A 27,691-nucleotide genomic window follows, 5' to 3' on the forward strand; every position below is an offset into this window, starting at 1 on the left:
TCCATTTTTTGGCTTTGTTTGAGGTGGTAGCAAATCCGTACCACTAGATCCAGTCCCTTTTTTGAAGAAAAACAAACAGAAAAACATGACCAATGATCAAATTTTTCAAATTTTGGAGGTATTTTCTTGTTTTTATTATAGTTTCATAAACTTTGATGGAATTTTAGAAAACATTTTATTGTTTTGATGTTTTCTTATAATTTTTGAAAACGAAATTGAAAAAATTCAAGATGGTGAAATCCTCTAGTCTACTTCACTGGACTCAGCGCCATCGAAATCATCAGAGAGCAAAGTTCAGTCAGAAGTAGACTCTAGTCTAGTCTATTTCTTACCAGACTTTACCATAACCTTTTCACTCTCAATTTGAAGTGTCTTTTTTGTTGTCAACGTAAGAAATATTGACCTAGTAGTGGGGCCTACTTTAAACGTACAGTTCTTCAAAGTTACTTTGGTTAGCGATAATATAGTAGTTGAGGGGTCTGCTATGAGGCACAGCATATTACTTTATGCCTGTGATGAATTCTATCTCGTATCATCTAGAGTGCAGAACCCAGTTGGCGTTATAAACCAGTTGGCGTGAATTTCACTTTGGGCACTAGTTTGGCAAAATCTATGGTGTTTCAGAAAAAAAGAGGTTCGGAGTCTTAAAGAGGTATCTTTTAGTGGCTTATAGAAAAAATTAGGAATAAGAATCCACCATAGCAGTTAGGATGCACAACTTTGTAACAGTACTTGGAAAAATGCAAATTTTCTCAAAAGTTTATTATTTTTACGGGAATCTTTATAAACTCACGCCAAGCGTATACCCCACTCTAGATTATTTTTACTGCAAAGTAGTGATTTTTTTTGTTTGGCCGGTACTGATATTACTTATTTGGAAATGAAAACTTTCCTTAACTGGAGCACGTACGTTGACATGCACTAACAGACTCGTGCTTCTATACTTCTTGTGATTGATTCTCTCCCGGATCACCTTTTCTTAAATAGCTAATTTCAGACATTTTCGGAGACGACCTGCAGTGAAAAGCTTTCATCTAATGATCAACCGTGGCCTAACCAACCCCACTCAATTCATGATCTGTTTCTAAATAAATTATGACAAACTGAATGAAACCAAGGAGATTTTGGAAAACTTCTATTCATGAATCACAATGAAGTATTCAGTCACATATTCTATTCTGTCAAACTCGAAAAATCCATTAATGATTTTGATAAAAAGCTGAATCGACAAAATTATAGATGAAATATTGAAATTATGAAATTCATATTATTTTTAACCTCTATTTTTAAATTCTTTGGTTAGTTAGTTTTTTAAGTTGAAACATGTAGCCGTGTATTCGTTTTTTAAATTCAAAATGTTGCTTATTTCATTGGGTATTATTATATGCCAGGTTTTGACTCTGGTTGAAGGTAAGGAGAAATTTAAAGACTCTCATCTAACATTAATTCTTCGTTCATGTTGTTGAAATAAACTTACCATTGCCAAGCGTTACCGTCGGTTTCGTACGGGAAAGCTTTTGTTATTTACTTGACTTTCGTGTAACGTATAAAGTAATTCATAGCTCCCATCAGAAATACCCAAAAAGCTCTTTCTACGATTTGAACTTTGAGCAGATTGTTAGTCTAGGTGCTAGACGACTAAATCAGACAAAATAGAAAATAAGCAAAACAATTACAGTGGAAGAGGAACTGATGTTATCCCGTATCAATTATCGTTTTAGCATATAACACCCGTATTACGGTATTACACAGAGTATTAACTTATAAACGACCCCCAAATATTTAAGAGACTATGGACTAATTCATAGCTCCCATCTGAAATACACTTTCTATAATTTGAATTTTGAACAGGATGAGATTTTAAATTACAGTGCCGTAGCAACTGGGGGGGGCAAGGGGGGGCTATGCCCCCCCAATAATTTTTTCAAAAATGGTTATTTTGCAAAATGCAAAGTTTTTCTTTTTTAATTTGTCATAATTGTCTCTATGTGCATGTTTTGAGTGTATTTTTAAGCAATCTAGAGCTCAAATTCTCAAAATTTTCCCACTCAGGCCAAACCATGGTTGAGCCTCGCGGTGTCACTAAACTTCAGCCCCCCCCAATATGAAAATGCTTCCTACGGCACTGAATTATTTGTGTTCGAATATTTTTGTAAGGAGAGGAGAGACAACGAAACGTTTAATTTCCTTTACGGTTTATCTTTCAGGTATTGGTCGTATAGTGATCAGTGCAAATCTACGGGAAAACAAACCCTTTACGCAGACAGGATGGCATAAAATTACTGACTGGGTCACTCCGTCAAGTACCGGTCACGTTGCTTCATCAGCCTCACTGAATAATGGCGATTTTAAAGCCGAGTCCGCCGGTCTGTATAATGTCTTCACAACGCTGACCTTCTCATCTGCTGACACTGGCAATTTCAAAGTGAGAGTTCTTATAAACAATGACCTTGAGACATCACATCCAGGACTAGTCAGCACTTTTCAAGATTCATCAAACTTTAACAGTTTGTCTGTCTTCGGAACAGTTCGTTTACAACCGGAAAATACTCTTTCCGTATACGTTTTCTCTGATAATGATACTAATTGGAATTTAGTGGGCAGCTCTGAATCCACCTATAGTTTGGAACTGGTGGGCTTCTTCGGATACATCCCGGGTTTCTCCTCTTACCTGACCACCCCAATGACCACCAATGGTACTAAAACGCAAATTATTCGTTGGAAGGATTACGGATTGCCCGGCGTTTTCCGCTCCGGTACAGGCTTTTCTTCAGACCTGGGGACATTTGCAGCAATTTGTGATGGTATCTATCAAATCTCCGCTATTGTTAAAATCAAAAATCACAACCCGGGCACTTTTAATATGGCTATCGAATTCAACGGTGAAGACACTGGATCGGTTGTCATTCACCAAGAAGACAAACCCATGACCACTTTCTCTCTCTTCGTATCTCTTTCGTTGTACTTCAAACCTGGAGATAAAGTCAGTCTTCAAGTGTATGGCACCACCACTTTTACTGTGGAGACGGAGAGCAGTTTTTCAGGAGTTATCGTCAACACCGGAGGAAACATCCCAGGTAAACTGCGTACTTTTTTGAGGAAAAACCCGACTCAAAATTTCATTATCCTAGTATCTGCCTTATAATTCAAGAACATGTTTTTCGATGCCGATTCGCCTCAACCCTTGAATAGAATCCTAAAAGGATAAAGTCTCAGGTAAAGGTTATATAATCTTAATTTAATATGAAGTCCACTTTACAGAAGCGGTAGGCTTAAAGAATAACCTTTTTGTCGATTTTCTTCTTCCCTTTCTGATATTCGTCAGTGATTTGGAGGGAGTACCTACCTCCTTTCAATTTTTTGCCTCTGCATTTTAAGATGTGTGCCCTTGCGACAATGTTAAGCCCTTAGCCTCTTAGAAATGCAATTCTGTTGAGAACAGTAGTGGTTTATTGTTTCTTCCTACCCAAAAAAGAGGACAGAAGACTATCGTGTCTCTATTTCGTTGTTATCATTTTCTTTGTCAAGAACTATTCATACAAAAGGGTTTTAAAACTAATACATTAAAAATCAGTAAATTATCCTACCATTAAATTTATACAATAAATTTCAAAGTTCAAAGAAAATGTCAAAAGTTTCAAACATAAATGTAAACAAAAAAAAGATTCTAATTGAAAGTTCGTCAATTGGTTGTTTCACCAAATATCTAACAATACCCAAAAAGTCCTTCATGGAGAAGCAAAAATGCTGGAGGAAGAGGTCAATGATATCTCCTTGTTTTGATCTACTTTCTATTTGGTCTATCACCAGAATGAATCCTCTGTCGGTCAAAATATCTTCATCAATATTCCCACAAGATGTTACGATCATCTTTACCAGCACTTGCAGTGATGACGCCATTATGGTCACCTTTCAAATATTTTCCATTAGAGGCTTGGATCCTCATCTTATTCTTACTGCAAAGTTCAAATAAAAATAAATCACCTTCATCACTGGATTGTACCAAATGTGAGGTGCCATCCACCTTCCAGCTCTTTCCCTTGGATGTCTTCAATCGATATCTTCCTTGGCCATCCCCTTCCACCAGCATTGCGTCATAACCACCCCTGTTGCATTGAACTTTATCATTGCTATCGATCAATCCAACATAACCATGCTCGCATCGCAACACCAAGATCGGTCGATTCATCAACTGCATCAAGAACAAAGTGTTGGCATCTGAAGTCGTTTCACCGGTTGGAACCAACTTCCCTCCGGACGTTGATGTGATGTATCTATCATTATGTGCTTTCAATGCGATCTTATCTCCTTCATACTCCAATTCAAAGATACACTCAGGACTGATCTGATCAGCTGATGACGTCACGGATTTGTTTCCAGCGGTCCAGTACTTTTTGTTCTTTGATAAGAAGGTGACTTGGTTTTGCTGCCCATCTATGAACTCCATTTGGAAAGTCTCCGTATCTCCGAAATCACCAAGCTCCAAGAATTGATTTGCTGTGACGTCAATTCCTGAGGAGAAAAGAATGCAAATTGTCTGTTGGCTACTACTTCAAGAGTACACTGAAGGGAGAAGGGAGCTAGAAGCTTTGGATTCAAATGTTACCTTTAAACTTTTAAGTTGTTTAGATTAATGACGTTTTCGAAGATAAGGTTTGCGTCATTTTGAGAGAATTTCAAAGAATTTCTTTAATTGGTTCAGTTTAATGTGATTTTTTTGGACCGAGTTTAATTGGATTTTGAAACCATGTATGAAGCCAAGTTTCATCTTTAAAAAAATCGAGAAATCATTGAAGAAAATGGAGGGGAGGTGATGTGTAAAATGAATGATAGAAGGAAGAAAAAGATGAAAGAATCCCAAAAGTTTGCTACCTCCAGCTCCAAAAAGTGTATTCCTGCGAGTTTGGGTGTATTGTACCTACAACTAGCGGAGTATTTGTAAGAAAGAGACACTTACCTTGCTTGATGGAAGCGGTCTTTCCATTATTTGCTGTTAACATGACTTGTGCTTTGCTCTGTTCCAATGCAAAAAGTTCATCCCGACTGATTGCTTTCTTGTTAGCGATCAACTTCCCCGCTGGACCGTACACCGTCAAATATTTTCCTGAAGAACTCTTGAAAGCGAATTCTGTATCTTGTAAAGCAATTGAAAACATACATTCTTCTGTGGAAGTCGTTTCCAGTTCTCCACTTTCTCCGTTCAAATAACGACCGTTGCTATCTCGAATGGCGTATTTCCCTCGGTGGAACTCAAGTGTGATGACAGCATCGTGACCCCATGGGATGTCTTCATTGGCGCACAGTTGGTCATCCTTCAAATGAACAAATCGCTTGCGTGAGACACTTCTCATGTTGCATTGTGGGTGACCAGCGATGTGGATGGCCCAGAGGTACTCATCAGCTTGTTTAGAATCCATAGTTGTGTACAACCTCTCAGTGTTTCCTGCAAGGAATTTCCCAAACGAATCTTTGAAAGCCCATCGACCATCATCAGCCACCGTTACGTCAAACAATAGAGAGACTTCCTTCTCCTCAGCCTCACAAGTGACCGTCCCTGTCTTTGTAGTCTCCAGGTAGTTCTTTTGCGGGCTCCTCAAATACCCTTTGCTTGATTCAGCACCTTCTGGTTCGAAAGTCCATAATTGTTTGGATCTGAGGGAGGTTCCGGTGACACTAATTTGGTTGCCGAACTTCTCAGCGGTCAGGTATTTACCTTGCTGGTTCATGAGACCGAAGACAATGCCATTGGATGCGTCGTGACCGTTCGTTTGCGCCATTTTGCGAAATTTGATTTGTGTACCTTTCTGAAAATAGAAGACATGCGAAAAGTTAACAACAAAGCGATCTAAAGTTTTTGGGAAAGTAGAATTTTGAGATTTTTGATTTAAGATTCAATCAACCAGTATCTTCAATTGTAATATATTGAGCCTTCAGATCATCACTTTTTGTCACTATCGACTTTTTATTCTGAGACTTTGCTTAGTCTTCTTTGTTTGTTTTCTTCAGTAAGGCACCACCCACTTATGCTACTCAAAGAAAACTTTCTTCTATCTGCAAAAATAAAACGATACACTTATTTCGATAGAAAACAGATCTATTTATTGCTTTAATTGCAACTTTTGGTATGATTAATAACTTGCCAATTGTTTTGAAACGAGAAGCATACTGGAATGCAATTAAAAATCTAATTCACAAAAGAGCTCCAATTAATCACTTGAAACGTCACTGTAGATAAAATGACATGGTAATAGGCGTTCCTATGATGGGTCAATGCAATACTCTGCATAGGAACGAAAAGGTTTGATCCAGAAATCTTGGGTGAAGTGATTTTGACAGTACAAGTTCTTATACTATCCTTCTTTATCTTTTCTTCTCGACATTTCAGTTTACCTTAAACAGTTCCAGACCTCAATTTCCTTATTAACCTATGTAATCTTACTTCTATACTGAAATATTTTCTCTTATAAAGAACACATAAACAAAAATAATTTGTTGGCACATTCTTTCATCACATGGGGATTAAGGAAAGATGCAATCTTGGTTTGACGTTCTTGATTTGCTACTTCCTCACAGACACGCACAATATCTCAATCTCCATGTCATCACGATTCTCTCCGTTGAAAAATCACTGCACATTCATGACCGAACACTAACTTATCATTTCTCATTCATGATACGTCAATGTCTCTTTTCATCAAATAGCCTCTTCTTTTTCCATTCCAACCGCCTTTTCAATCTTTCACTCATTCGACACACAACGTTATAGTCCACCGTCTACCTAACATTATTTGGACGTCGTTATGAACGTTTGATCAATGCTGTGTGATCTGTTTTGGTATTGACAGTACTACAAAGTAAACAAACAAGGGTGCATAACGCCCCCCCCCTTCGACGACGAGTCTTGCGGTCTCTTTATGTCACACATCTTTCACTGTCTGCCTTCTTTCGTTCTTTTATGTTTATCTGTTCCTTCGTCACTAGACTAGAGTCTACTTTTGGCTTAACTTTGCTTTTTGATAATTTCTTATGACGCTGAGTCCAGTGAAGCCCTTAATCGCGCTATCCAGTGTAAGTGGAGCCCGAGCTACTTCGCCACTAAATTGATGAGTATTTGAAAAATAATCTTCTCTTACTTTGAAATTGGGGTACAGACCTCCTAATCTTTGGTACTTCATCCTTACTTCTTAGCTGATCTTTGGTAATGATGAAGGTTTCTATCATATAGTCAGTCACTATATCCTTCACTGAACACCATGCGATTTCCCTTCGTCCTTTAGTCCAGGAAAACTCTATTGTCCATCAAACCTCTGTCTTTTTAACGAGTCTTCTTCCGAAGAAAAACCACCGAAATGAAATTTTTTAAGAATTAATAAGAAAAGTCGTGGGAAAAATATGAAAGAAGAAAGACAACAACAAAACAACACAATACAATAGTACTCTACCCCAAATGATCACAAATAAATCTTCACATAAAAATTCTTCAATTTCACTTTTTCTGCTCTATTCTTCTAAACTAAAAAATGATTTTTACTGAACCTAAATTAAATTTAAACTTTCACAAACCAAAACAGACTTGTAACCACATAACGAAGAGTAAAACCCTGAAACCCCTGAAAAACCAAATCCAATTTTGTACTTTAAATTAATCCACCCCTTCTTATAACATGGGAGAAGACACTCCGAGCTTTTAAGGTTTTGAATGAAAGAGAAGATGGAAAAGTTATGGAGATAAAAGGAACCTTGGATATAAAATATGAAAACAAAAGAAATTTAGAAGATGAAAATAATAAGAGATAGAAAATTATTAGAGATTAAGCACATGAATTCTTCTTCTGCTTTTTAAATCCTTTTTTTCCATCTGTAATTTTTTATAAAACTCCTATAGCCTTTGTTATCAATTTCATATAATGCAATTTTTTTATAAGAAACACCTTTATAAGGAACTCGAGGCTGAAAATAGTCCGAGAAATAAGGAATTATTAAGGAACTGCTCAGGCTGAGAATAAGAAAACAAGAGTTAATTTTGAACTTTCACACATTTACAAAAGCTAAAACTAAAAGATGACAAGATATTGATGAAAAAACATTCAATAAACGTGTTTTTCTGTACTTTAGTCCATTGTTATATTTATAAAAAAGTTTTACAGTTAGCAAAGCCGATCTTAGCAGCTTAGTAAAATAAGTAACTCGAAAAGGAACTTTGAGGCTGAAATTCTCTGGAAAAATAAGGAACTCTAGGCTCGGAGCAAAGTCAAGGTTTCTTATAAAAAAACGTATTGAAAAACAAAGTTTCAAAATAATATTTACATTTGAGAAAAACAGAATTTCATAAATTTACATTAGATCTTATCTGTTCAGTACTGTCCTCTTAGACAGGTGTTTTGAGGGTGGTTTCAAGGGTTTTTAGTGAACAAAAAACACTATTATATCTAACAGGTAAATGCGCTAAGAATCTTTAATGTACTTTTCACTTTAGGAAGTGTTACTTCAAAGGTTAGCTCTTTCTTTACATTCCCAAAATTTGAAGTTGTCATTTTTCTCACCAAAAAAGAAAATTTGAGTTTCGAGGGAAAAGAGTGCTACTGCAAGCAAATCTCTCTCTAGATTTTTAAAGTTTTCTCCCTTGAAAAAAATAAGTGTGGAAAAAAAGAGCCTTACCATGGTTGTGGGTTCACTCCCTCAAGAAAAAAAACACTGTCTCCTCTAGCTGAGTATAAAATCTGTTCAACAGGACGTGCTGTTTAATCTTTGTATTTTGTATATCTTATATTTCTTTCTGTGATATTTTTGTTGACATTTGATGCCTTTCATAAACAAACATGCATCAACAGCACTTTCCCTAGTCTGTCAATCGTCACAAATTGTCTGTCGGCGTCAGTATATAATCTTTTCAGATGCATCTGTACTACGCACGATGTAACTATGTTTTGAGGTCTACGACATCTAAGAAAGGTTTTTTTCCCAATTTACTGGATCTGTTTTACTACAAGTCTAAATTTCCATAAAACTTTTTTGTAAACTTTTATGATCGTGTATCTGATATATTTTCGATAAGATTTTTATCACTTCATAATTCTTGCATGTTTTCTATCAACACGTTGCTAAATTACTAACGGAGATAAGAAACATTTAAAACTCTCTGGCAAGGTACGCTTTTGTTTAAGATGTTTTCCTAGGAATCTTCCTAAGAAAACTAACTACCAAAGACAGTAGAGATGGACTTTGTCAGGTTCTTATCTTTCTCGGATAAAACTCAACAAGGTATGCATTCATAAAAAAGAAAATTCAAGTTCAAGCCACGTAAAACGAAAAGTTTTATTTGAAAAAGTTCCTTTTCTGGTATTGGATTATCTTGAAAAGAAGAAAGCAAATACAATTCATGAAGATTTAAACTACCCTGGAAATTCAATAAATATTTATCCTTGTCCCAAGGATACCACTTTTGCAGATAATAAAATTTTATATCAGACTGTCTGTATGCTTACTTAGCCCTCACCCAATTCCTTTTTCGAAGCCTGAGATCCATCGTACGCATCTCTCCATGCAGTTTGCAGCTAAAAAGCTAAAGCTTGATTGATAGATATTGATAGGCTTGATTGATAGGTAATTTAGCACCCTTTTCTCTTTAATCCAAATTAAAGTTTCAAAGTTACACAAATTTGTATAATATAAAGCTGTTCTTGATTTTCTTTCTTAAAAATAAAAAACTTTATGTGAAGAGTCACAAGAGGCATTTTACCCTCGTCTAAATTTGTTATGAACTGGGCTGACGGGTCGATCTCAAAACCGAAAAATACAAAAATCAATGATAAGAAATAATGAATTTTTCTTTTTGCAGGTTTCTCGACCATCTTCTTTGGCGATGTGGAGGGGACTGGACGCAACTGGGTCAGCATTCCATTACCCGTTCCTACCGACAGTCTTGGTCAATTTGAAGCAAATACTGGAAGTATCTCCTCTGGAAAGTAAGTGAAACGATGCTGACTTGATCTGCTTTGAAATTTGGAAGTACTTCTCTTGTATTTATTCTCTGCTTTCCTGTTACACTGCTGTACCCTTATGTTAGATTATTATTAACCATTCTAACTATTCGTAATGTTACAAAAAATACGATAAAATGCTATGTACTGAAATTACTTTATATTAAACCTTCAAGATTCATACCACAAGCATACTGAAGATATCAAACCCTAGAACGGTAGACCATCTCTCCGAGATCCTTCTCTTTTGGATATCTTTCCAACATACACACCCCTTCTCACAGTCCCACTGGGAACCCAAAATATCGTCCCCAGTCGGAAATTATACCCTATATTTTGTCCCCGCTGAAAATAATCAGATAAGCAAATCCTCACTGCAAAATAATGTTCAATTTTTTCAATCCCCACTGAATTTTATGGCTCGAAAACAATGGAATTCATATCCCCAGCCTTTCAAAACATGGGAATGTCAATCCATATCGAGTTTTGGTCCGTTATTTTTACCACCACCACTACCGGGTCTGTGAGAAGGCGGTGTACGTACAGAACTAGCTTGTATTTATTCAACTCCTGCTCACTCACATCTTGCTTATTTCGCTCAATGCCTGATAAACTGTAAAGCTTTTTTCGATTCTAACGTTTCTTTGAATTTACTTTTTTGGGACGTTTAGGATGACACCTATGTGATATATCTATAAATCACTAACATCCGACAGCAAAGGTCAAAATTAATATCTTAAATTCTTTTAGTGAATTTCGTGACCTTAAAGATTAGACATTAGTCATAAAAGCATTGTGATATTTTGGGCTGAAAACTTCTTGAAACTCAAATCTATTTAGTTCAAAATTTCAGGTTAAAAAAAGTACATTACTTCAACTTTCATGCCTTGATGTGGCCATCATCACGGGACGTAATAATCAGAAATAAATTTGTGAATTCGTTCTTCACAGTTATCGAGCACGACATTAAACAGAAACTCAAATCTACTAAATCTAGTACAGTAAAGTTTCCTTAACTTGAACCTCTATAACTCGAGCAAGTTTACTCGTCCCTTCTGTTAACAATGCCTTATACCTTACTCCATAACTCGAAATTTCCTTAACTCGAACAAATTTGTGTTCTCCGTGCTTGTTCGAGTTATGGAGACTCCCTTGTATCTACAGGCTATCGAAAGATGCGATACCGACCGGGTATTAGACCAAAAACTTACCAGCTTTAGTGCCAAGTTCATTTTCTTTAAACTTTTTCATCCTTTGCAAGCAACAAATGATCTATCACCGAATCCATCTAGCTGCTGTTGTTGATTAAACGGTTCCGTAATTTCCCTTATCTTAATCGATACTCGGTCAAGACCACAAGATAATAAAACAACTTACTGTACTTTTAGGGCTATTATTTCTTCCATTTGACGTCACGTCACACTAGGTTTGACTAGATACGGGGATGCAATATTGGGACACGCTCAGAAGCAATTTAATCGGTCATAGGAACGTTTGACTTATTGGCATTTGATTCCATTTTTCAGATTTTACCATGCAGAACGCAAGATTTTTACTGTCAGTGGTATCCTCAATATTGAAGCGAATTCTCCCTCAGGCGTCATTCTCACCCTTCACAGTGATGGCACCGCCCTCAATTCTCTCCGCACCGGTATTTTCACCAACAAAGAAACGGGGTTGACTGTCTCTTCGTACAGCATTGCCGGCATCTTGGAGTTACCATCCGAAGTCCCTTTACAACTCTTCATTTACTTGAGTAACATGGAGCAGTATAAAGTGTTGGCGGGAAGTCGTGTCAGTGTAGCAGTTACCCAACAAGACTACCAAGCATTCCATATTGTACAACCCTCCCCAGTAAGTTTCTTTCAGTGTGAACTTTATTGTTTATAAAGATGGCTTTTGTCTTTTTCCAGAAATAAAGAAAGAAAAAGAAGTACTAAAAATGTGGCTTCCACCCAAACGATTACAATCAATTCTCTCTATTATTCGAATCTCTATTATTCGAATCTTTCTGTAATTCATACTAAATATCGGACCTCTCAGCTGGAAAATGGTTTCAATTACTCTCTTAAATTCGAATATTCCTCTAATTCGAATACAAATTTTGCTTTGGTCTCTTGAAGATGGAATTAGAATTTTTACTTTGATTATTTATCTAGATGTTTCATTCGGTACTCTTGCTCCCCTTGCTCGAAATCACTCCTGTCCAAAGAAAGTATGCACACCACAAGAATAGTTAGGACTGCATCTGTTTAAACGAATATTCAACACCTCTGATCGTATCGAATATAATGCTTTACAAGCTTTTTCTTATAAATGTAAGGTAGCGCAATCGATGTTTGTGGAATTTGATCATATATTTCTTTTCTTTACAGGACAGCTTTTCAACGAAGAACAATTGGGAAAAATTGTCCAATCTGGAGGTGAAGGGAATGGGCTCTTACGTTTACACCACCGATTTCAAAAAGGGCGAATACAAAGCGGGCGTTACGGGTGTCTATTACCTGACAGCTAACGTCATTTTCCAAGATGCGAACGGCCCGATATCTGTAATGATCTCTTTGAATGGTGATACGTCTCGACGGCGCTCGCTCTACGCCACCAAAGGAAATCCAGCAAGTGTCAAAGACAGTCTTAGTGTGTCTGGAGCCTTGTTTATTAGGAAAGGTAAAATAAGGATTTTATTTACAATTGATATATATTGATATCACGACCGTTTTTTCCCGGCTTTTGATGAACCAGAACTTTTCTTTTGCTAAATTTGAAAGGATCAAACGTCTATGTCCGTTCTATTAGAGGATGGTGCTCGCTGTTCAAGTTTTTCATTCAGGAGCGGCGGCTAACACGGTATTGGTTTGAATGTGCCTCCATTTAATATGGCTTTTTCAATGTCAAAAATAGGTTCATGTTTAATGGCGTTTTTACGTTAAAATTGATAAACTTTATAATTCAACATAATCTTAAACAGGTGACGAAGTCTCATTGTACGCAATGGTCGAGAACGACGTGTCGTGGTACGTCACTGAACAAAGCACGTTCTCAACCGTCTACGTTGGTCAAATTTTCGCCGTCAACGGATTTTCAACCATACTAAAGTTACGGCAACCGATGGAACGTAAAGGATGGATACAAATCAAAGATTGGCTGAATATTGATGGTGGTTCAAAAGCCATGTTTTCTTCAGGACCTGGTTTCCATTATAAAGACGGAAAGTAAGTACAAATATATGCCGTTTTAAGTTCTTATTTAATCGAACATCCCTTGAAAAAATTTTTTTAGGGTTTTCCGCTACACCTTATCATTTGCTTATTATGGTATTTTTTTCCTAAACTGAAATTGGACATCAATATTTTTCAAAATTTCTTAATGTTGAATTATTTTCTCCCCCACAAAGCTATGTCGCTCCATTGGATGGTTTATATTTGGTATCAGCCTCAGTCAAAATTCAAGATGGTAGCTTGACCAATTCCAAATTTTTGCTGACCGTCAACACAGATGGGAAACCAAGTGATCACACCAATCAGAATGGACTACAAGATTATGTGGAGTATGCATTCCCTTACTCGTCAAAGTAAGTCGAAATTTTTTTAAAGATATTTTCAGTACAAACCTACAGTGGTTAAGATTTCTTGTTTAGTCTCTATGATTACCAACGTCATGTAACGTCTCCTATAACATAAGCGAGTTTATGTATTTGCACTTTTGAGGAAGGTAGAGTGACTGAAGCGATTTGGAATAACCCACAGTTCTAACCCGCAAATTCGAGGACGGTAAAAGTGCTGATTTACCGTCATCCTCAGCTGGTCAGGATCTAAATGATTGTAAATCCTCTCCCTGTCTACAAACCAATGGTGGTTTCAATTTCTCTTGTTAGTCCCTATAAAATCATCCTCTGATATAAACACCAGAGTCTCACCCACTTTCTAGATGAACCTTTTATCCTAGGCTGCTTCCCCTTTCAAAACTTTAATGTTACCCCCCCCCCTTTCAAATTTCTAAAATTTGTATCCGGTGAAAAAGCTTAACTCGAAACAACAAACAAACTTTATACATAGTGCTATAACGAAAAAACACCCAAAGAAGGTTGTTAGCCCCCTTTTTTTCTAGATAAACCCTCCCTTTTTAAGGAAAGTTTTTGGACTGTCCTGTTTTTAGACTCTCCTGTTTTGTGATTGGCGTTTATTCTGATGCGCTCGTTTTACTTCAGCCGATCACTGCGCTCAACCTCATCTATCCATAATCTAAAGAAGATCAACCAACTTGAAACGATCCTTGCTTACAAAGATTCCGTTCAACCTAAAACAAACTCGAATATTCATTATAAAATATACTTCTTTTTTAAAATTTATTTGAAAAATGTAAGTTTGTTACTTTTTCTACAGTGACATTTACAGCATGGTGATCTCCGGAACACTTAAACTACGGGCCGGCCAGAATGTGTCTCTCTGGTTACATTCCGCCTTGGATGAAAGCTTCAGCATCAGTCAAGATTCCTTGTTCTCCATCGTCTATTTGTCCTCCTTCAACAGTATTTATGGATCAGGAGCTCAATTGATGTTGAGTGAATCCATTTCTCAAAATATGAGAGATTCAACAGGCTGGAAAGTCGTCCAGAATTGGAAAACCTCAAGATCGGAGACTGCTCCTGGTATCTTTAAACAAGGTATGCTCCAATAAATATTTTTCAGACGAGCAGTTTTATTACCAAAGCTTGAACTAAAACATAGAAAAATTTTTTCTTTGAAAGAAGAAGAAATTCTACTTAACGGAAAGGCAGTCTCATTTGATAGTAAAGTAAAGTAAGGAAAGTCACTTCTGGTCTTTCTTTTGCAAACCTGACAAAAGTTCAAACGTCCGACTTTTGGTCAACTTTGCCAAGGAAGGCAAACTAGAAAGCCATCTGGAGAAGACCTTATCAACTTTATTTCTTTATTAGGCCCGTTACTGGACATTGATTCTGACGCAGGAAATGTTTACATTTTGGAAGCTGGGTTGTACTCCATTTCTACCACCATCACCATCAGAGCTACGTACGGTTCAAGCATCAACGGAGAATTCGAACTAGGTTTGTCTTCATATAAACGAACACTTGTGCCAACATGTATATATGTGCGCATTGACCTCAGTTCGATAGCGAACTACTCAATGCGCACATATATGCGCGTTGGCGGACGAACACCTAAAGTATATTTTGATATTTTCGGATTATTTTGATCGGATCTTGGGATATTTACTGGCTGCTTCCGTTTTCGTCTGATAAAATTACATCAACAAATCTTATTTTTCTTTTTTATAATAACAAAAGACGAGAAAAGCGAAATTTCATCAACGAAAGGTTTTTTGGAGTGATAAAAAAAACAAACGCCACGTTGCGTTATATTGGCCAACTTACAAGTGATACACGTTGTTTCGTTGTTTCCATCTTGAGGCAATATGTTGTTGTAGATTTTATTTCCGCCAGCATGAAATACTGTGTAGTAATTATAAGTTCTTTTCTCGATGTTTTGCTAGAATCTATTGAATTTTTCAGAGCACTTTATGATTCAATTTGATTTCACTGTACTTTAGGCTTGTTTACGAAGAGTGGTCTGGCCTCGTTGACAACGAAGTACACCAAAACACCACAAAATGTTATTACCATGAAATTATTTGGAGTTCTTCAGATCTCTTCTGAACAAGCTGTCTCTGTACAGGTAAAATCGTTTCGTTTTCCTAGAAATTGGTGAAGGAAATTTGTTTACATGTTATCCATAGAATTTTTATTTCGTTAGAAAATCTTTTATTCCTTTCAAAAACAAAAAAATCATTTATCATTTTCTATCTAACAGAGGGCGTTTTATAAATATGTCATAGTTCAGTATTGGACACAGTTTAGGCAGATTTCCAGCTATTTAGGGAAATGTGATATAAATAATCCATAAAAACGCTAGAACACTAATAGATGATCATATACTTCTGTCTATACGGAAATTCTCTCTGTGTTTGCGCTTCTGGCCTCCACTTGATCTCTTGATGAAGTTTTGAAAGAATAAAATTTCGTTGAAAAACAGGAGTTGATTTTTTGTTATCGTGTATCTATCTCATCTTTACTATGTGCAGGTGCAATCAACCACACCCAATGCGGATTGGGAGAACCTGCGTGCTCACTGTGGTCTATCCATTGTACGCATCCCTCCGTTCCAAGCCCCTACTTCAATCATTTCTGGTCTCAGTAAAACTGAAAGGCTTGATGTATCTTCCAGGTGAGTCCGCTAATTTTTTCTATTGCCTGCTTGTGAAGTAAATAATTCTTATTTTCATCTGAGATTTGATTGCTGTTAGTCAACGACGTCAATCTTTTGGTCATTTTTAACGGAGATGTTCTTCCATCTGAGGTCTATTTAACGGAGATGTTCTTCCATCTGAGGTCTATTTAACACGAGTCTTTTTTCAAAGGAATTTTCATATTTCTATGTTTGATTGATTATAGAGTATACTTAACAAATTTTACCGATGATGTTTCAGGTAGAACAGTCAATGAGTTCAGCTTTCACTTGTTTTTATTTTTACAGCGCATGGTCAAGAGTACGACATTTCAAAGTTAACATTGCGCAAACTCAAGAATCTGCTGGCAAATATTTCTTTGGCGATGAAGGATACTTCGAAGCACGCTACGCGGGCATTTATTTGGTCAGCACGTCTATCACAGCTCAATCCAACGTAACAGGCTACTTCATCAGGTAAATGTAAATTATCTTCTAGATCTTTCAGATTTCTTCCAAAATGTTATCTGCCATTTTTACATCTTGATGTTTTCTAGGACGTTTTGTATACACAATCTCTCATTCGAACGATTACCAGATTTTGGACCTAAAAACTTCCAGTCTTGAGTTTGCAAGGGGCTGTATTTCAATTTCTTCCTATTTAATCTTATCTGATATTTTGTTTTAACCACAGGATGAAAATTGGATTAAATGGTGACTCCAGTCTCCCCGGCACAAACGTCAACGATCAAACGGAGGGAGGCGGAACTCACTTGTTTCCGGAATGCGGTGACACATGTACTATTCAAATGGCTTTGATTCTTGCATTGCATCCCACCGAGAAAATTGGTATTTACGTTCAAAGCAATGCGCCTTATCTGGATTTCCATTACTCGACCTCTCTTTCTTTGAAATATTTGATTCCACTGGAACCACTCCCAGATGGTTTTTCAATGCAGTTGAAGGAACCACAAACTGTGAATGTGTATGGTGACTATCAAGTTACTGGCTGGCGTGCAAATCTAAAGGTGAAACAATTGTTTTATTTCGATGAATCATAATAACAAAATCATTTTTTTTAAAGCGAAAAGCTTATGCTGAAAAATATTTGTCGAAATGTTTTTTGAATCAAGAAATCATTTAATTAACTTGAATACGTTAGAGTCTGTAGATTTTAATTACAACAGACGCGAGAAAATCTAAAGAAAAACTTGTCCAAGTTGTAACCAGGCTTCGAGTGATGGAGATGAGTTTATTATTAGAAGGATACGGTATATAATTGTTGACTCTACTTTAGTGCTAGATCGTCTCCATTTGAATTTCATCAAAAGAATCACCAACCCAGGAACATGATTTTGTTTTCGTACTCGGTGTTCTTTAACCATGTTTTCTCGAATTCTAGGGTCAATACAAGAAGGATTCTGGTGGTGGAGACGGGGAATACTTAATCGGGAAAACCGGGTTATACTTGGTGGCTGTCAACCTCGAATTCATGGACGTAGAGGGCGTCACAAAAGCCATCCCCTCTATCAACAACATTCCCGCTATGGCGGCCGCCTATAAAGCGCCCATCGAACAATCTTTCTCTATCTCCATCTCTGGTATAATGAAGATTCAAGCAGGCTCCACTTTCACTTTGATCGGATTTACCCAAAGTGACCAATTTTATAAAATCTCCGATAAGTCGACCTCCTCTATCACCTACATTGGAGATAAAGCTGCAGGCTTCACAGCTACCCGAAACAACGAAAACTTACTGAGTTTCCAAGCTGGTATATGGACTTCTGTTAAGCGCTGGTCAACGTCAGGAAAAGATTTCTTATTTGAAAATCAAGGTGGTTTTGAAAGCAAAGAATCCTACATTGTCCAAGAGTCTGGCTTCTATTACGCTTCTGTTAACATTATTCTAACTAGCCTGAACAACGCCAGCAGTCAAATGGAACTAGCCTTAGTTCACAACAATATTAATAACCAATACAACGGATTATACTCAACATCTCTTTTACAAAAGCAAGGCACCATCACACTCCAAGTGGCAGGTGGTATTTACCTCAGCCGTTGGGATTATCTGACGGTGCAGTTGAGATCGGATGTTGACCTTAAGGATATCTCTTTGGAACAAGAATCGACCTTCTCTATCCTAAAGATAGGTCAGTCAATCTTTCTGAGCCTCAAATTTACGACATTACCAACAAATTACTTAACAAAGAGGCCCCTTCTTGTTTTAGTTTGAGCAAAGTAACAATTAATAATTATTAACAAAATTAAGATTTCCCATATTCATCCTGAAAAGTGGCAAAAATGACGAAATGTAGACAAAAGATTGAAAATTTTCTTATTTCCATCCTGAAAGCTGTCCAAAATAATAACCAAAAATCGACCCTGTCAGACACAAATCTTGAAAATCAATAAATTTGGGACCCTGTTAGATATCTTCAGAGCCTAAAAAAGGGACCTTAACTTGCGGCACGTCCCCGTTGCCAATTTCACCTGAGTGCCTCTCCCGGGATTCTTACCATATTACTTCGAATGAACCCCCTATTTTCTCTAGGAGGGTGTTTATTTTCGAAACACGTAGCTGTAAGAAAGTGTGATATGATAATTGTATTATTTTAGTATTCAAAAGAAATTTTGAGCCGTCTCTACAATCTGTTGTATGAGATATTTGTGCGTCAAAGAAAAAGGGATAAGCAAAACAAGGATTCCATCCACTTTATAAAAGTGGCCTTGGTTGGAAATTATCTGATGAACACCTCTGAAAAACAAAACCAAAATTATCAATACCATTCTAAGTAATTAGGTAAATTAAAGGCTTGTATTATATTGTATTATAAATTTACAGGGGAAGATTTGAGTTCGAACGCATGCAATGATCTCGGTCCGAACATTGTTGGACAAATCCTGCCGGACAACATCCGACTTCCGATCGGTGAAAGCATCGGATGGGATTGTTTTGCTACAGGGGAAAACCCTCAATATCAATGGAATAAGGATTACGAGGTAGGTATCAATGTTCAATGTCCTGAAGACATGCTAATAGCTACCAATCTGAAGATGAAGAGCTGCAAAACTCCTTAACCCTGCTCCTCTAATTCATTGAGCATTTCATTCACTTCATAAGTAATCATTCAGTCTTTATAGAATACCACAACAGCGAAGTAACAAGTATCAGGATGCTGTGGATTCTCGCTAATCCGAACTTCTTTTATTCGAATCCTACCATAGTTTGAACTAATCCTAATTCTCAGTTTCCACTTAGAGGAGACCCTAGTAAAATAATCTCTATATCTCAATTCTCTCTGTATTTCGAACAAATTGGACTTCACTTTCGAGTTCGAATTAGCGAAGGTCAACTGTATTATCTTAACATAGCGCAAATTTACTCGTATCAGTTTTCAGTGTTTATGGTTTAATAAATTTAATAGACACATCAAAGAAATATTCAATAAGAGGAACACATTTTATTTCAGGATTTAGGTGGTGCGAACAGTCGCGCTTTGAGCCTGACCAATCTGAAACTTACGGATTCGGGAAATTATATCTGTACGGCAATCGCAGGTGGAATCACAGCCGCTTCAAATATCGCTGTTCTAACTGTTTTTGGTAAGGTTATCCCTCCAATTTACTTAGAGAAACTTTTAGTTTACATCCTCTTTTCATCTCATTTTTGTGATAGAAAAGATCAAGAAAGGCTTTCGCAGGTGCTGAAATTTCTCTGAAAAACACTTTTTTTTTTTCATATAAAAGAACATCCAAAATCTTTGAAGCCTTCAGATATTCTTAGTCTTTTTGTTTAAAGTTTTAAACCTAAAAATGTTCTTAAAATGTTCTTAATGTCACCATTTTTTGAGCATTTTTGTGCAACTTCCTACGAAGTTGTGTGCTTTAGAGCCTATGAAGTCTTTAGATGTTCTTAACTTAGTTTTAATATTTCGGTCTTCGAAGCCTGATGCTCTTTTATTATTATTGTCTGGGAATTATCGACTTCACTTTTATTTCAGAACCACTGCCGATGTTTATGAACCCTCCCAGTAATTACACATTGAATACCAAGGAAAATGGATCACCTTCTGCACAATTGCTCGACATCCTTGTCAAAGCCGAAAGTCGTGAGACGAGTCGTGAAATGATGACTTTTAGACTTGTTGATGGTAACAATTATATTTCGACGTGAAAGTTTCTTCTTACTCCTCATTTTTCAGGACTTTCGTTTCAAGACTCTGAGAAGGTTTTAGAGTTTTCTATATCACTAATATACCATGTCAATAGTTGCAAAAACCCTTTAACTTAGCGTTTTCAAAACTTTCTTAACTGTTCTTAACTTGTATTTTGGCCATGGAAGCCTTGGGTCTTTATATAGTTTGCTCTTCTTTTCTTTTTCTTCAGGTGACCCAAAGAACCAATTCTCCATCTCACCAACTTCATCAAACCATGGGACAACCCTCTCACGAACACAACCCTTAGACCGTGAAGACATTGCCGAGTACAATCTAGTCATCGAGGCCATTAACAACCGCCAACCTTTACAACCGGTCACTCAGATCATCAAAGTCCTCGTGATGGATGAGAATGACAATAAACCCATCTTTGTAAAAGATCACTATAACGCTACATTGCCAGAAGATACACCAGTTGGAACACAATTCATTCAAGTCTCGGCTAACGATGCTGACACAGGTTTGTCTCTGCTGCATTTTCTTGAAATTTTGTTGTTGTTTTTTCTTCAAAACCGTATGAATTCATGATATGCAACATTGCAATGTCTTCCTAGGACCCACAGCTGATTGGTTTAAAGTGACGTATTGACTGATGGTTTTACGTCATTTACTGTCCATGATGTCAGAAGAGTTGCAATGGTGCACATATGAATAAATAAAGTAAACCCTAAAAAAAACACATAGCTGCATAATTTATAACTTTCATTTTGATAAAATGCTAGATCACTTATATAATATACTATCCGATATCTTTGCAGCTTTATTTTTTTCATTTCCAGGTGACAACGCGATTATCCGATACCGCATTATTCCGGGAACAGCCCGAACAACATTCACCATTGACTCAGAGAACGGACAGATCACGTTGTCGGAGGCATTGGATCGCGAACAACGTTCTTTTTATGTCCTCATCATCGAAGCGAATGACGGTGTGAAATCAAATTATACGGAGTTGAGTATCGAGGTATCGGACATCAACGAACATAAACCGTACTTCCAAGACACCGAGTACACGACTTTTGTGAAGGAATCCATCGGCTCTTTGGTACCCATCATAACTATTCTTGCTAAGGATGAAGATTCAGGTAGGTGACTGGCTCTATATGGAAACCAATTTGAAAAATAAGTGATTTCCGCATTTAGGTGAAATACCCGGAAGGGGCACTCGATTCAAAACGACCGTACGTGAAGCCCAAAATTAGACCTTTGAAATCGGACCCTTACAGTGCAAAGAAAATTTAGCTAAATTTGAGATTTGAGTAAATTTGGGCGATAAAAATCGACCCTTACGGTGAATTTTCTTGAGAATTTTTGATCACTTTAAGGCAAAATGATTTACACTCTCAGAGTACAATTTTTCTCATTTTTGCTCATTTCGACCGTGCACTTTGGGAAGTTTGGAAAAGGACCCTTAAAAAATTCTTTTGTTTTTCTGCTTTGTCAGCATAGAGGCGCACCCTCTTTTTATATCATAAAACATAGCTTTAAAACATGATATTTGTGTCCGAAATCTTTAACGAGTAGAGCTAAAGTTTCTTAAGGAACAACAAGTCAACTTAATTAACAATATCAGCAATTATTATCCGACGCGCGTAAATAGCGACATTTGATTGGCTTCTTTACTGTCGAATATGTAGCTTACGTGGAGAAATTATTTGGACGTAGTCTTACTCATCCAATATGAAAAATATTGGGCTACGAGAAAGTATATTGGACGAGGGCCAATTTTAGGGGTTGGTACTTTTCCAAAGGCCTAACCAATCAAAATGACTGGCCATGTTTGGCTTGGAAGGCTAAACGCAGAAATCGAAACCCAATTTTAGGGGTCGGTACTTGTTGGTACACGCCCATTATTTGTGCATATTGGATTTGACTTTGTCCAATAACTGTTTAATATTTTTTAATTCAACTCGCTACAGGCCACAACGCGAAGATCATTTACACGATCGTCGATGGGGATCCCGACCATCAGTTCGGCATCGACGATCTTGGTGTTTTGTCGGCGAGAAAACCATTGGATTACGAAACCAACTCTTCTTATGTTCTGACCGTCGAAATTGAAGATGAAGGTTTGAAGCAACGTCTATTCAACGTCCATATAATGTCATTATATGCCATTTAATGAAACATTAAAACACGTTGGCTGCAGACTGAGAACTAGTTTTTGGTTCTTATATTCTTATTACTACAACAAGGGAAAATTTACCAACACGCTATTTCATGAGTTAGAATCTTTACGGCATTTCTGTATGCAAAACAAGAATTTTCTTAATTAAATCGAAAAGAAGGCTCGGATAAATTGCATATTTCAACGACTCCTTAGAGTACGTATTTCCTGAAAATATCATGAACTGGAACGACAATCTTGTCATGTCGATAATTTCTCAATTTCTTGCAGGTACACCAGTAATGAAGTCAGACCAACAAGCTACGGTAACGTTATACATTCAAAATACGAACGATAACCGACCGATATTTTCCAGACCGGAATATACAGGTTATGTGGATGAAAACTCTCGAAAGTTCCGTGCTTCGCCCTTCCAAGTGTACGCTGAAGACCCCGATGGCGGTCAGTAGTTTTCCTTCTTGCAAGTCTTTTATAAAAGTTTTATAAATACATGAATAATCATGGGAAAACGTGTGAAAGGCATTTCTGCTGATATTGTTAGATAATATTGAGCAATTGTTGAAATATTTTGGGTAAGGCGAAAATAAAAAAAAAATGTAGTGTTTCTGGAAACCGGCCGGGTGAAAAAAGAAAAGTTTCTGAAAGTTTCTCTTTAAAGTTCTATTTCAATTATTTTACGTTATCAAAAATATCAGAAAAATTTTTTTTTCCGGCCGGCCGCATGAGGGCTTTTTTCCTTCACCCGCATTTTGGAAACACTACATTTTTTTAATTTTCGCCAAATAGTTTCTTTTGATTTTTTTGCTCTAAAAAGACATTTTATTGCGTATTTCATTGCGTCACGTTTACGTTTAAGTATTCTTTCAATTGAATACATTCTTTTTCAGGAGCGCGAAGGATCACTTACTCCATCCAGCCACGCGATGACATCACAGACAAATTCGAAATCTCTACCATCACTGGAATCATACAAATTCGTGAAGCACCCGATTTCGAGTTGACGCAATTCTACCGCTTTAACGTCGAAGCGTCGGACAATGACGGTTTGGAGTCAATGGCAAGTATCGTTGTTTTTGTTGAAGACGTTAATGACAACGCGCCACGGTTTGAGAAAACGTCCGCTGAAATCACCGTATCGGAGGCTGTCTCCAATTCCTTCGTCATTTACACGGTGAACGCGGTCGACGGTGATGCGGAGAATAAGAATAACGGGAACAGTTACGTCACGTACCGCATCGTCAGCGGAAATATTGATAATGTGTTTAACATCAACCCCCATACCGGTATGTATATCTCCCCCAATCGACTTCTTTTCAACTACTTTTCAACTTTGTGGCAGACTTGCTCCTTTGTTTTTTATATAAGTAGTTGACAGTGGTCGGGTAATCGAGGCTAACTACTGAGCAGGTTATTCTATTATTTTCTATTCACTATTTGGTCAAAATCATGCCCATAGAAAGACCTCCAATGAGGAAATATTGTTTACAGTCTATACGAAAAGAGAATGTCAAAGAACTTTAGAGACTGGACGTTGAAGTATTATTCAATGTAAGCTTCAAAGTCAATAAGTACTGTAAGCTGAAAAGTTAACCATCTCTTTGACAGGTGCTATTTCGAAAGAGATGACACTGGATCGAGAGAAAGTCAAAAGCTACGATCTCAATATCACGGCATATGATTCTGGTACACCTCCTCTACAAGCCACCAATTACTTCATGCTAATGATAACGATCACAGATTCCAATGACAATCGTCCCAAGTTTGATAAAGACGATTACGATAAAACCGTGATGGAAAATGCGGAGGTTGGGAGCCAAATAATGACGTTCAAAGTTGAAGACATCGATCAAGGTCTGTCTGGCTTCATCGTTTCATTGTTTGCTTTTCGCTAGATGTGTTTATACCACAATCCTGGACAGAACTGTTTGTCCAACCCTCCCCTAATATCAATGTTGATGGTGAGTCTTGTGAACGTGCAAAAATTCAACTCCAACATTGATTTTGGGGGGAGAGGGGGGACTTGCCGGTGGAAAAGGGTTATTGGACGCCAGTTTTGACCACGATTGCAGCAGAGCTGTGATTACGTTTTTTTATTGTTTTTGGGACTTTGTTTTTTTACTAACAGGTGCTGGATAAAAATCTTACTTTAATTTAAAATTATTGCTGTATTTGGGCCAACGTTTTTCAAGTCAATGTTGAAATACACGCGTTCTCACGTTTCTTAAAGCTTAGGATTGCGAGTAAACTCTTCAAAACTCGATGGTCATTCGAAGAAACATACACAACAATTGGGACAATCTGTATTCGCAAAACAGCATGTTTCATTTTCCAGATAATTTCATTATATTAAGAATTCCCTTTGAAAATGAATCTGATTGGATACAAACTCATTGAATCTTTCTCTCCTGTATTTTCAAAGGTATGAACGCACAAGTAGAAATTGACATCCAAGAAGACTCCTTTCGAGAACGTTTCGAAATTCGAAAAGTACGTTTTCAAGAGTACGCCATGTATTTGATGAAAGCGGTCAATTATGAAGATCGCTCATTGTACTCGTTCACGATGAGAGCTCACGATAAAGGAGTTCCTCAACTCGAATCATCGGCCACTGTATGTACAACGTTTTCTCTTGATATGTTTGTTCTTTTTGAAGGAAAGGAAATCTCGCACTCCAATCTGCCTTGATGCCCTGCTTCTTCAGCAGATTTTTCAGTAGCGAGAAAATCAAATTTGCGTCAAAGCACTTGAAAAGCTTCTATTTTTCGAAAATCGTCAAAAGGAAAGAAAAGAGATGAAAAATCCCCGTTTTTGGTGAGGTGCTCGCTTTGTGTTTAGTTGTGTAAATAATTAAAAACAACGAATAGAACGAGCTACCTCCAATCGCTTTATTCGTCGAAGTAATCGAAGGCAATCGAAAATCAATTGAAATTATTTTACACAACCAAAATTATTGGTCGGATTGACTCGAGTATCGCTTTGATCAACAAAAACTAACTTCAAGCGATTGGACAACTAAGAAATAATAACCATTTTTATTGCCGAAATTCTTTTCCCGTCAGGTGACAATCCACGTCGGAGACGTTAACGACAACCAACCGACGTTCCCCAAAAATTATTCGACGACTCTCGACAATAATCCAGTCCCCAACATGAAAGTATATCAAGTGGTTGCTACGGACGCCGACCCAGGCCCTGAGAAACTGATCTATGAAATCACGGCTGGAAACACACATGGAGCGTTTGCCATTGAGAAAAACACAGGTCAGTTTACATGATTTATCCTATTTCGTCTTAAGTTTGTAGAACTCTTGCCAGTAAGTTGACTTCTACTTAACTTGTTTTCTTAAGCAAGCATTAAGAAACAGCGTCGTACTACCTATCTATATAAAGAACGATGTTAAGATCAGACACTATGTTTCAATTGTTCGCTTTTACAGCAGGACAAAAAAAATATGCATAGGAGATCTTTCGTTATATTTTTCTGAAGGAATTATTCGAAATGGGTAAACAAATCAATCCTTCATCGTCTGTTTTCAACATGCCATTGACCCACAATGCAATTTATCTTAATTCTTTCTTTCCAGGTATCATAACAACGACAAAAAATGTCCAAAACGCAACTCTTGAGCCAGCTTATCGCCTTCAAATCGTTGCTATAGATACCTACCCCGACAAACTCGTCTCAGACCCCGTGGAACTTTACATCCGACTTTCCCACAAGCCGACGATTTTCTTGAGCAATATAGAGATTGGTGCTTTTCAGTTTGAAACGACCGTCGATTTGGGAGATTTTTCACATTTGAGACCAGTGGTTGCCATTGAGATCGCAGTGCAACAGTATCATCCTCTAAACCCAAATTGTGAGTAAAAACTTACATGACGTGCCAGACAATTGTAAAGGGCACTAAAGGCCGGTCTCCACTTTCGCGCGACATGAGCGAAAACTTTTTGACGTTTTTGTAAGGTCATTGGTCGGTTGAAAAATGAACCAATTCCATTGGTAGGAATTGGCGTAACGGATTAAAAAAGTAGAACTTCCTTCAACTTTGTTTTTGTTCGCGCGAAACTTTTTTATGACGTAATCTTTTCTTAAGGAAAAAAAGGTTAAGAAAAAAACTGTCGCCCATTTCGCGCGAAAGTGGAGTCCGGCCTTAAATCCTAAGTGAAGATTCCTCATTCTTAAAAAAAAAATATGCATCTACGTCTATCGTCTATTTCCTCTATTTAGCGCTGCATCTTCAAAATTTAAAGAGAGACGCATGCTTATTTGAAGAAATACGGTAATTTCAAAGTGATACTGAATAATGGTAGCTTTCTTGTATGATAAAATGACTTTTTGAAATTTCTTAGTATACACATATGGCTCGGAAACTCCCGCTACATGGTACACCGTTTTCAAGTCCGGTACTCAACGTAACAACAATAATTTCTTACGTCGCTACGTTTCACACTTCTTCAATTTTCCGCTACCAACGGAGACGACTGGTAGCCGGAAACGACGTCAAACGGTAACAACGGTAGAAGAATGTGACGAAGAGACGGGACAACTTGTCAGTAAAGACGAGAAAATTCACGTTGTTGTCGGTAGTAATATGTCGTGTATCAACTTGGACGCAGATGATACTCTGATTTGCAATGGTCCTCTCGGTGTTGGCCTCTCATACAGGTAAAGCTACCCAACTCGCACACAACCTTGTTTCAGCGTTCATCTAATATTCATAGCGTTCATATAACGTTGAATATGACGTCGTTCGTGAGTTCAGTCCAAACTCTTACGATTCATTAAAGGAAACTTCTTGAGAAAGTAAAACCTTATCCTCTCTACGTACGTCTTTTCATTGCAGGTTTTGTTTTTAAATAAGAGTGATATTGTTTCCTGACTCATCAATTTTTTCCTACAAGCTTTTTCTCATTGGATTAACACGGATGTGGAGCAAGATTGGTCAGAAAGAGGAAAAGAAAAACATTTTTTGCTTATATCAGCACAATATAACATAGGAAGACACTGTCCTGATATGAAACATGTGTCTGATATGAAACAGGAACACTTAGTATGTTAAACTAAAACCTTTAAGCATTAGATAGGTCTATCTCTATGTTGTTTCTATTTTCCCCAGTTTGATA

The 27,691-nt window shown here is 37.2% G+C and overlaps 2 protein-coding genes across 3 annotated transcripts in view; one reads left to right on the forward strand and one right to left on the reverse strand.

Moving 5' to 3' along the window:
* Positions 1–1,288: 1,288 nt before the first annotated feature.
* LOC136823442 (uncharacterized) overlaps positions 1,289–27,691 on the forward strand; it is a 30,162-nt gene continuing 3,759 nt past the window's right edge. The window contains exons 1-27 of the mRNA XM_067079628.1: positions 1,289–1,410; positions 2,208–3,077; positions 9,839–9,965; positions 11,507–11,834; positions 12,356–12,647; positions 12,949–13,192; positions 13,375–13,551; positions 14,363–14,643; positions 14,917–15,045; positions 15,549–15,673; positions 16,080–16,222; positions 16,532–16,699; positions 16,917–17,250; positions 17,625–18,372; positions 19,065–19,222; positions 19,693–19,825; positions 20,224–20,373; positions 20,609–20,899; positions 21,219–21,524; positions 22,359–22,508; positions 22,838–23,008; positions 23,455–23,850; positions 24,173–24,418; positions 24,987–25,177; positions 25,627–25,828; positions 26,152–26,427; positions 26,918–27,233. Of these exons, the coding sequence (XP_066935729.1) occupies positions 1,356–1,410; positions 2,208–3,077; positions 9,839–9,965; positions 11,507–11,834; positions 12,356–12,647; positions 12,949–13,192; positions 13,375–13,551; positions 14,363–14,643; positions 14,917–15,045; positions 15,549–15,673; positions 16,080–16,222; positions 16,532–16,699; positions 16,917–17,250; positions 17,625–18,372; positions 19,065–19,222; positions 19,693–19,825; positions 20,224–20,373; positions 20,609–20,899; positions 21,219–21,524; positions 22,359–22,508; positions 22,838–23,008; positions 23,455–23,850; positions 24,173–24,418; positions 24,987–25,177; positions 25,627–25,828; positions 26,152–26,427; positions 26,918–27,233 (7,007 nt within the window). The 5' untranslated portion in view covers positions 1,289–1,355. The remainder of the gene's footprint in view (positions 1,411–2,207; positions 3,078–9,838; positions 9,966–11,506; positions 11,835–12,355; positions 12,648–12,948; positions 13,193–13,374; positions 13,552–14,362; positions 14,644–14,916; positions 15,046–15,548; positions 15,674–16,079; positions 16,223–16,531; positions 16,700–16,916; positions 17,251–17,624; positions 18,373–19,064; positions 19,223–19,692; positions 19,826–20,223; positions 20,374–20,608; positions 20,900–21,218; positions 21,525–22,358; positions 22,509–22,837; positions 23,009–23,454; positions 23,851–24,172; positions 24,419–24,986; positions 25,178–25,626; positions 25,829–26,151; positions 26,428–26,917; positions 27,234–27,691) is intronic.
* On the reverse strand, positions 3,497–8,761 carry LOC136823444 (fascin-like). 2 transcript variants are annotated; one of them, XM_067079632.1, is made up of 3 exons: positions 8,659–8,761; positions 4,958–5,804; positions 3,497–4,512 (listed from the first exon to the last, which is right to left on the reverse strand). In XM_067079632.1, exons 1-3 carry the CDS (start codon positions 8,659–8,661, stop codon positions 3,842–3,844), a joined length of 1,521 nt encoding a protein of 506 aa, XP_066935733.1. In that variant the 5' UTR covers positions 8,662–8,761; the 3' UTR covers positions 3,497–3,841. The 2 variants fall into 2 exon arrangements, with proteins under 2 accessions (XP_066935733.1, XP_066935732.1); XM_067079631.1 differs by lacking the exon at positions 8,659–8,761 and adding an exon at positions 6,031–6,061.

This window comes from Clytia hemisphaerica, unplaced genomic scaffold, assembly GCF_902728285.1.
Source record: "Clytia hemisphaerica strain Z4C2 unplaced genomic scaffold, Clytia hemisphaerica genome assembly, whole genome shotgun sequence".
Taxonomy (NCBI): Eukaryota; Metazoa; Cnidaria; class Hydrozoa; order Leptothecata; family Clytiidae; genus Clytia; species Clytia hemisphaerica.